Source organism: Varanus komodoensis, unplaced genomic scaffold (assembly GCF_004798865.1).
Source record: "Varanus komodoensis strain SLA01 unplaced genomic scaffold, ASM479886v1 scaffold80, whole genome shotgun sequence".
Taxonomy (NCBI): domain Eukaryota; kingdom Metazoa; phylum Chordata; class Lepidosauria; order Squamata; family Varanidae; genus Varanus; species Varanus komodoensis.
In genome coordinates this window covers 2,389,307-2,399,448 of record NW_025336482.1, presented here as the reverse complement: position 1 = coordinate 2,399,448, position 10,142 = coordinate 2,389,307, and the positions used below count along the sequence as shown (strand labels likewise).

General features: G+C 51.4%; 1 protein-coding gene across 1 annotated transcript; it reads left to right on the top strand.

Moving 5' to 3' along the window:
* Positions 1 to 269: 269 nt before the first annotated feature.
* Positions 270 to 6,194, top strand: DDA1 (DET1 and DDB1 associated 1). The gene is made up of 5 exons (XM_044455915.1): positions 270 to 329; positions 539 to 619; positions 2,025 to 2,076; positions 4,739 to 4,800; positions 5,157 to 6,194. The coding sequence occupies exons 1-5, from the start codon at positions 270 to 272 to the stop codon at positions 5,265 to 5,267; spliced, it is 366 nt and encodes a 121-aa protein (XP_044311850.1). The 3' UTR covers positions 5,268 to 6,194.
* Positions 6,195 to 10,142: the final 3,948 nt, after the last annotated feature.

Here is a 10,142-nt window from a genome sequence, read left to right as displayed (position 1 = left end):
CGGGCGGCGGGGAGGCCCGGTGGGCGCCTCCCGAGGGCGCGGGCCCCGGCGGGGCCCTCGGCGGGGAGCCGGGGCCCCTGCGGAAGGGGCTCCCGACGGGGGGCCTGGGGCGCCCCTGAACGGAACGGCCGGGCTCCCGCTGGGGCTCCCACGCGAAGCTGGGGGGGCTGGCGGCGCCGGGGCGCCCTGGGTGGGGCAGCCGAGGGCGCCCCGCGTAGCCTGGCGGGGGGCAGGTGGGCGGGACGGGGTCTCGCTGGGGCTGGTCCCGCATGGTGGGGGCTCGCAGGGAGAAGACTTTGGGGGGCGGGGGACCTGTTAAGAAGATGAAGGTCGGTTCTGGGCGTGGGGAGGAAGACGCGCAGCACTCGGGGGTGTGATGTGGCCCCGCGGGGGCTCCCTGAGGCTGAAGGGGAAGAGGAGGACGGGCAAGATGCCCTGCCTGGTTCCTTTGGAGGCGCCAGGGCTTGCCAAAGGAAGGGGTTTCTCGCACTCCTGCCTGGCATCTTCATGGAATCTTTATTTTCCTTTTTAAACCTAGGCAGACTTTCTGAAAGGGTTGCCGGTTTACAACAAAAGCAATTTCAGCCGATTCCATGCAGACTCTGTATGTAAGGCTTCGGTGAGTGTCTGTCTTTCCCCTGCATTGCCAGTCGGTAGAGCCCTGGTCTTTGAAAGGCCTGCATTTAGCCTCCTCCTAGCTGGTTTTCTGTAATTTTTTCCTGGGATGCCATATTCCTGCACCTCTCATTCTAGGGTGTGTGTTTGACCCACCTGTCAGACATTGCATTGCTAAAATCCACAAATGAGACCTGCATGGCAGATTAATGTGGCATGTCCCACACCAATCTTGCTTGTTTTCAAAGAGTTGTGTTAAAGTTTTCCTGCTTTGCACACAAGTTTGGGTGGCAGGTTCAAACTGTAAATGGGGGGATGGGGAATCTGCCAGCCAAACCATTTGTATAGCACAGTTTGCTCAAAATGTCCAAACAGCAGAATACAGCATTATCATACATAGTGTTATTGCTTTGGGAAGGGAAATATTGGAGAAATTGTCTCAATATTATGTCACAGGGCTGAGGAAACAATGGCTCTCCAAAAGATGGACTGCAAATTCCATCAGCCCCTGCCAATGGTTGTGCTGGCTAGGCCTATTTGAAAAGCAAAAAAGAGTTTGCTTCAGGTCATGCGACCAGAGCGGGAGTTGGATTCAATAGCCTTATAAGCCCCTTCCAACTCTACTTCTATGCTATTCTAAGATTTATTTTTTATTAATTAAAAATAGTGGGCTGTATGTCATGTTCCAAGGAAGTTGTCCTCTGTCTGGTGCCTTCTGGATTCACCGGGCAGTGACATCTGTCATTTCCAGGCAGCAGTCCAACACAACTTTTAAGCATTTAATTCATACTCTGTCCATGCTCTGGAGCTAGTTTCTGAGAAACCACACACACTCCAAACCTACTTTGGCAAGATCATTGGGAACAACAAACACTGCTGGAAGGATTGGAAGGCTGGGACTAGTGGCAGCAGAAGGAAAATGCCACTTGCTAAGTCTCCACAATCTTAGATATCAGCTTATCTGGCATTTCCCTTCTCCCCGTGAACCAGGGGAGCATATTTGAGTAGAAAAGTGCTGTGATATTTGTTGACAAATAAACCAAGCTTCATCACAAACCTGCATCCTTCCTATTCATTCCTGAGAATGGCATGCGATTTGTTTTAAGATGGATTCCACTTAAAATGGAGACTTTCTGCACGTAGAGACCCCATCTCTTTTGGCCTGCTCAGTTCTGTAAGGTACCATGAAGTTGGCCAGCCTCATTCCAGCAGCTTTCTTTATATTTATTTGTTTGTGTACATGTATTCATAAGCTACCTATAATTGCCAAGGCCTTCCTTAGCATAGCTAATAAAGAAAAGCAAGAACAGAGCAGCTTACAGATAGATACCCAATAATGGTCAAACTGGAAATCTCCTTTTTAATCAAACTTTTGCCACAAATTTCACTTTTTTTTCTATTACATACAGAACAGGAGACCGTCAGTTTATCTCCCCACGCGGGAATACCCCTCGGAGCAAAGTAAGTCTGTTCTACTTTACTACAATGAGGTTATAGCTGTCTTAAATCCCAAAAGCAAGTGTGCACACTCCAAAAATGGTTAAGCCATAAATTGAGCCATGCTGAATGATGTTAGGTTTGCATTCACATGTCATCAGCGGAAAATAACTTCTCTTTCTCCTAAACCCGTTTCAAGAGTATGTGCAAATGGTTCCCAGCTGGAGAAATGTCTTAAAATATTATTATGTTACTTTCCCTCTTATGTTGCCAGGGCAGTGTAGAAAACTGCAATTAGAAACTCCTTAACTCAGGAAGAAAGGGAGATGAAACATCACAATTCAGGGAAAAGCTTAAACCGGACACTTCATGTCAGTTTGATTAATAGGTCTGTTTAAGCCAAGGGCCACATTTCTGGGAGAGGGTCAGCTGGCATGGATCTTTCTGGCATCTGCTGATGACCACTTCTTTCTCCTAGGCAGATAAGGTCCTCATTTAAATCTTACATGTTGTGCGCACACGTCCTGGCAAGATGCCCAGGCGTGCACAAGAAACTGACTGTTTTGGTGGGATTGATAGCTGAGCCTCTAAGGATGATGGGGAGTTGGCTGACCCAGACAAAACTGAGCACTCAGACTCTGATAACGGAATGTTGTTTCCATGGAGGAGCCTCCACCTGCGGCCCGGTTTCTCGGTACCCATCTGTGTCTGCTCAAGACAAGATTAGTTCAAGGACAGCCATGGGGCCCAGCCCTCCCGTCTGTAGGAATGAAGAAGAAGAACATAACAACATCTAGAGGGAGAGATTTGGGGATGGGCGGTGTCTCGGATGGAGGACTCCAGCCTCCTGAGGAGGTGGACCGAAAGGCCTGTTCTCAGAGCCTCAGGCTGGCCAGTTAGGGGCTCAGAATGCAGAACATCGGGGTGCCCCAGTTCCACAGCACCCTCCCCCCAGAGGCAGGCCCCAAAGGGTTCATAAGCAAGATTTATGCAAGAAGAGAGGCAAAGAGGGTTCAGCATCTCACTCTGTGTATGCTCAGAGACGTCTTTGTAGAATAAAGGCACTTACAAGAAGTGTGGGAGAGTCTGTCTTGCTGGGGATGGCATCCCTAGCTCACGGCACAAGTGCCAAGTTTGATTTTGGCTTTTATTTTATTCCGCTGCCAGTTCCAAGTTTTAAACTGTATATTTTATCACATTTTATGGCTTTGATGGTTGTGAAGTGCCCAAAGTTCTCCTTTAAAAAACCTGCCTAAAGCAAGCTTTAGTTTGCTGGGCAGTTGGAAATTTAGTTACGTTTGCTTTACCGCTGTTTCATTTTTAGCACTGGGCAAGAGTGGTTTGTTTGTACAGATGCCTGGGCAAACAAAGAGGCTTTGACCCGGTGCTAAAGAGGCGAGAATCGCTGCGTCTCATGGGGAGAGCACCGCCGTGGGGAGGGCTGTCTCCCCCCTTGTGGCATGGAGGCCCACGAGCTGTTCAAGGAGGGCCTGCCCTGGAGAGCTCGGCACAGATTCTTTTGCTCCCATCCTGCTCTGGACGCCTTCCTGGGACGTGTAGGAGTAGTGCATTTACCCTTCCGTGGGTGATTGTGCGCCTGTGGAGTGTGCTCCACATTGAGGAAGGCCTTGGTGCGGGGCTTATCCTGCTCGGTCCTGCAGCTGACTGGAACACTTTGGCCAGGTCACTGCCTCTCCGCCTGGCCCGCCTTATAGGGCTGTTGGGAGCAGGGAGGGCCGTTTGAGCCCCTCTGGGTTCACTGGATGGAAAACGTGACAAAGGAAAGTCCATGCACGATGATTTTGGTCTGACCCAATCTGCTTTGCCGAAAAAGCCTTCCCTGCTGCCCCGGGCATCCCTCAGTCAAGCCCAAATATCCCTCCGCCCTGTCCACTGTCTCCGGGAGCTGACAGCCAGGCAGCCTGAAGCACAACCGTGCTGGAGTGCTTCTGGAGAGTCCCAGGGAGGGAGTTCAGGGACGGGGTCCAAGCTGCCCTTTGTCTCTGGAGTTTGTCAGGAGACTTTGGGCCCATTCCCAGTTCTCAGCCCAGCCTGTCCCACGGGTGGTTGTGAGGATAAAAACGGGGTGAAGGAGGGCTGCGTGAGTTGCCTCAGCTTTGTCTGGAGAGAACAAAAGCCGGGACAGAACTCCACTCATAGGGACAACCGCAAACTCTCGCGATGCGGCAGCTGGGCTGTCTTTTTGCATCTGCCGGTGCTGCGGTAGATGCGCAGGCAAGCCAAGCTGGGGTCAAGCTGGCCCTCAGCCAGCCCTCCGCAGAACCCGGTTTGGTCCTCTGGGTTTCACAGAATCAGAAAAGCAAATCCATCGGAGGCCTTCCCAAAACAGATCTGGCTCGCTTGCGGCCGAAATTTGTTCTCTGTCTGCTGGCCGAGGCGGAACCGGTCTGCTGCAGCCATATAGAAGCAGCCGGAGCGGAAGGGAGCAGAGGAGGTATTTCCCACCGTTCCTTTTTTACCCCCGTTATCTAGGCGGTAAAGACGGTCTGGCAGGCAGAGGGCAACTTGTGTAGCCACTGAGCAGCTTCCCAAGGTGGGGGCAAGTTTTATGGCTCGCAGTAGCTCACGGGAGGTCCGGAACACTCCTGCTTCATCTCCGTGTGCGTTCAATTAATTTTTGCTCAGCTGTTCCCCTGAGATGTCTCTTCTTTCTCGCCCTCCACAGTCATTGTAACGGAAAAGACAAACATACTTTTGCGTTACCTACATCAGCAGTGGGACAAAAAGGTAGGTGCCTGGCTAAGAGTGTGTGTGTGTGGGTGTGTGTGGAAAGCTGAGCTTGCCCAGTTCGCTTGTTGTCTTGTGTGGGCCGGGAGGCGTGGCTGAGCTGCCGCATTTTGCCCGTTTCTCATGGCATTCCCCTGCCTCATGAAGCCATCAGATTTGGGGTCTCCAGTGTTGGGCCTAAAATTTTAATGTGTGCGCCCCCAAAAGGCTCCCGGCCTCCTCTGGTTTCTTTCAGAATTTGACGCATTTCAAGCGTTTTTTTTAATGATTTGCAGGCACTGCTTTGAAATCTGTAGATGCAAATGGTGCATAGATACTTGGCAATAAATTATGGATCTTCCTCTCCCTGCCATTAGAATGCTGCAAAGAAGAGAGACCCGGAACAAGTGGATCTCGAAGGCGAAAACTCTGCCCCACCCCGCAAAATCGCCCGGACAGACAGCCAAGATATGAATGAGGACACTTAAAACTCTCACTTGTTTTCTGTGTTAATATTTACAGGCGCTTCCAGAGTGGGTTTTTTTTTGGGGGGGGGCGGTCTTTCAGCGTGTATTCACACACAGAAATGCCCACTACCAGCCACTGGAGTTTCCTTTCTTTTTCTCCCCTGCTCTTTTCCACTGTGCAGCCCAAACCACTTTTGACTTCGTAGGAGCCAATCTATTTATTTTGTTTGTGTGTGATAGTGGGGAGGCGCGGGGGGGAGGGTCTCCTCTTCCATTTTTCTTTGGAAGTATTTATGTTCACTCACTTGCTTCTGTGCTGGAGCAAGTCAGGAAAAATGATGTTTAAACTGTGATCAATGCCTTTTTTTAAAAAAAAGAAAATAAAAAAACATGTTTGTGGCTGCACCTTCCCCACCTCCTACTAACATGAACTGTTTTCCTGTGGGGGAGGCCAGCTCATGTTAATAGTGGCCCCCCTTCCCACCCACTTCTCTCTCTCCATGATAGAAAGGCCCATGCCATCCGTTGCATTACTGGCGTGTGATTAGGACTGAGTTCGCTAGTTGTATCTTTCTACACACTTAATAAAGAAGTAATTTGAGGAACTGTGGGTGGGGGGGCATTTGCTTCCCACAGATGTACCCCTAATGCACCATTTCTGAAAAGAAAGGAAATATCTGTGATGGTTCCCCTTGAGTTGATGGTCTGGTCAGAGGTGTGGTCTGCGCTTCCAAGGAGGGTTTATTTCCACCGTTCACACTTCAGCCTTTCTCCCTCTACCCTTGTGTCCTTCCTGGGGAGCCCACTAGGGCATCGGCCATAGATTGAGGTAAAACCACATCTCAGCTCACTCTCTGCGTCTGTCTTGTTCGCTCGCTCGCTCCCCTCTTTGAACAGAGCACTTCTGTGCAACTTCTTGAATAGAATAAATAAGAATATTTCTCACCATCTCTACCGAGTCCTAAAGTCTGTCCGGGGCTTTTTTTGGTGGGGGCGTGCAGCGGGGGGCACCGTGCGGAGCTCCATGATTTCGTTAACCCCTTAAACTTGCAAGGGAACTTAAACGCAGCCAGAGCGTTTGGTGGGTCCAGTCGCTCTCCACCAGGCTCAGCACACGAGGCCAGTGATTGACACGCCTGGACACCAACCGTCAACAGCTTTCTTGGGGTACTGGTGGGACATGAAGAAAGGGACTCGGTCTGCACAAGAACGGGCCAGCCAAGTCCCTGGCAGGGTGTGGAATCCATCATCCGCATTCCTGCACGCTCTCCCAGTCCAGAATGGGGGGCACCACTGAGATGCACATCTCCCTGGCCGACCTCAGTAATCCATGTGCCTGCCCTGGAAGGTGACCAGGTGCTACCATAACCAGTAAAGCCCAGATGGAGGAGAGGGACCGGGCCGAGGAGGGGGTCTTGCCAAGCCCCAGTGCTGCCGGCCTTTAAGAGCCAGGCCTTTCCAGGGGTACTGAGGTCCCTTATAGGTTGTGTCTCCAGCCCCCCAACTCCATGGCCCTCCTGAGTGTTATTTCTCTCAAAAGTAGACTGAAGGCCGGCGTGTTGCAAGGGGAAGTTCTCTCCGGCAGCACCCACCACCGTGTCCGCGTCCAAACGGTGGGCAAGCGCCCGGAGCCTTCCGGAGCACATGTCCAAGGGGCTCAGCAGCACAGGACAGCTCGGGGGCTCTGGGCCAATGAGCAGGATGGCTGTCCTGCCTGGGGGTGCGGGTCCCCTCCTGCACGGAGTCAGTGTGGTGGGGCAGTTTGAGGGCTGGGCTGGGACTCCGGCATCCGATCCCCACCAGGCCTGGGCACCTGCTGGCTGCCCCTCAGCCTCGCCTACCTTGCAGGGCATTAGATGCAGAAGAGGGCCATGTGGGCTCCCTCCAAGAGGAAAACAAGGCAGATTATAACTGGAATAAATGCCAGCAGGACCCTCTTGCCAACCAAGAAAGGGAATAATTTGTGCCTTGCGGTTGGCGCCATAACGTCGGATCCACCCCACTGGCTAATCCCAACCCCTGGGGCTGGCCCCAAGCCAATTTAACAGCCCCTCCCGGCTACCTCAAGCAAGTCCTCGCAGTTCTCTACACCCATGTTAATTCCTGCAGCCGGGTCACCTAAACTCTTCTTTTACTAGAGAACTAGAATGTGTGAATGCAGCCCTCCAGCACTTGGAATGCAAGCTGTACCGGTACGGCCAGAAAGAGCAGGATCACGTGTGTATTTTGGGATTTGTTCTGTCTCCTACGCCATGCTTGACTTTCAGCGTTTGGATTTTGAGGATGGGTCCCCCAGCCCCTCATGTTGTTACCCAATTGTTGAAATATATTTTTATTGCATTTCTGCCAGTTTTACAAAAATATGACAAAAATAACTTAAAAAGAAATCGAGTTACCCCTTTTCATTTTCTTGTTTTGCGTCAAATAAATTAAAATGCGGCAAATTAATAAATAGATACAACAATATTCCCTTTTTGTTTCCTCCTCCCGTCCCAGGAAAAAAAATATTCCTCTTTTTGTACAGTAATTGCTCAGGAGAGTAAGACATTGGACAGACAAGTGCTTCTATAAATACTCAAGGGAGCAGGGGATCTGTGGTTGACTCTTGCCATGAGTGCTGCAGGGCTGGGGGGATGGAGAGCAGCCCCTCGCGGACCCTTGAGCACTCCTGCTGCGTGCAAGCATGTCCTTGGACTCCCTCGGCAGGACTCGGTTCAGTTTGGCAGGCTGCGATAGCCGTTCATGGATATTGGGCCAGAGTGGTAAAACCGTCCATGGTAAGGCAATGAAGAAGCAGTCCTAGTTGGATATGCGTGCAGCTGGCACCCGGTACCATCTCAGGTGGATTAAAGGGGCCCTCAACTGAGCCCCGCCGCGAAGGGACAGAGCAAGGGGACTGTGGCCGCTGAGCTGCCCAGAGGCGCGTCCCTTCCTGGACAAGGGCTTGGCCCATGGCTGGATCCTCCTCTATCCAGCCGGCGAAGGTGGAGAGAAAGTCCAGCCGGCACCAAGCGACCCGCTGCCCCCACACCGGCCCCCCACTCCGTGCATCTCCTCCCGCGTCTCATGGGCCGCTACTGTGGCGTTATTGCTGTGGCGAAGTAGCTCCGAGATGGCACGAGAGCAGAAAGGAGGGCGCTGTGGGGACGAGCGGTCTGGCGACGCATGCATGCCAATCCGTCCCTTTCCCGCCAGTTCCTTGGCCTGCTGCCGGACAGTGGGGCGGCACGGGCCGGATGCGAGGAAGGCTCCCTTCTTCCTTGGAGGATCTGGGGGCGGCAAGGTGAGCGTGTCCGACCCACAGAACCGTTTCAGCTGCTTTTGCGGGGAGAAAGCGTCAGCAGTCGGCCACGTTCCACAGGAGCATATCCCTTCCTGTTTAGGACGGCAGCTGTTCCTTTCCAGGAAGAACTGGCCCTCTGGACCACTTCAAGAGATAAGAGCATCCCACTTGGGGTCTGTCCAAATCCAAGATGCTGTCTTGAAACCGTCCTCTATGCTTCCAGCGTTCCATATGGAGAGTCCATGAGATGGGGTGGGGAAGATGCCCCGTCAGTTCCCTGCCAGGTTTGCAAAACGAAGTAGCAAGAATTTCGCAGGCTGGAGATCAGGTGTTAATATTTCCTGGCAAGCTATGAAATAAAAACAGTCCACACAAGCCCTACAAGAGACGGGCATCCTAAAAGCTGCTGACGGGCCAAAGACAGATTTACCCCGTTCTATAGCCTGGTTGTGAATAAATTCAGTGACGGAGTGATAAACCCGAAACAGTCCTGAACGCAGCCAACCAAACAAGCACCCCCGCCCCCCGCATTTCAAATGGCTAAAGCTCTCATGTCGATGGCAGCAAGTGACCTACAACAGCGCAAATTGGATGGCTGATTCCGCGACTGCCCACCCGTCCTGAAAAAGCCCGAAACGTTCCCTCTTTTGGCCCCAAATCCTTCCCTTCCTTTCGATGCAGCAGGTTCAAAACCTGTCGCCCTCGGCACACTCCGGATCCTTACAGCAGAATAAATATTCTTTGCAAAATCTCACTGTCCTCCAGACATCAGTCACAAGGTGAGCTTATTTCTTCGCCTGCCCTTCAGCGTTTGTTTTCCAAGCTACTGAAAATGTTAACCGCAAGAGAAAGACTGTTCTTTCCAGAGCCCAGAGTTTTGCTCACCGCAGCCCATGTTGCTGAGCATGAGTTGCAGTGGCTTTTGGGTCTTTGTGCCATCAGCCATGACACAAACCCCCTGCTATTCTGTTTAGTGCAAGAAATGTCAGTGATGCATGGATCTTGGCTCAGTTCCCCACCCCAGACTCCACCGCTGTGCTACAGAACTGTTTTTCAAGCAGAAAAGGGGAGCTTAATCAACACGACAGTCCTGATTTTGGCAGAACGAGATAAACAAGAAAAATATTGGCCTTTTCATCTCCTTTTATCGAGTCTGGTGCTCCTGAAGAAAGATCTTGCAGCTGGTGGAACACTGCAGTCAACAAAATTTGCTTTAAGACATATTGGGGGCTTCTCGACAGGAAATAGGGGGGAAACTTTGGAGTGAAAGCATAAGCATTTCAGTGGGGTCTAGTGACATGCTCAAAGGGGGGCTTGCTTTTGTACACTCTTAACTAGAAATTCTTAAGGAAATCATGAATGTGGGACTTCTTTTGGATGAAGAGTTTAGCCAGAATTTAGCCAGGAAGCGGGATGGGATGGGAGGGAAATAGGTTGGGGAGAAGACCTACATATAAGTCTATTCTTACATTCTGAAATATAAGAATAGGTAAATTTCAGATGTGAGTTTTCCAAAATGCTTGAGCGTGTTCTACGGAGCTAACAGTCGAGACTGGGAGAAATGTAGAGAATCTCTCTTTGCTTAAGGCAATAGTCTTAAAGTCTTAAATTTG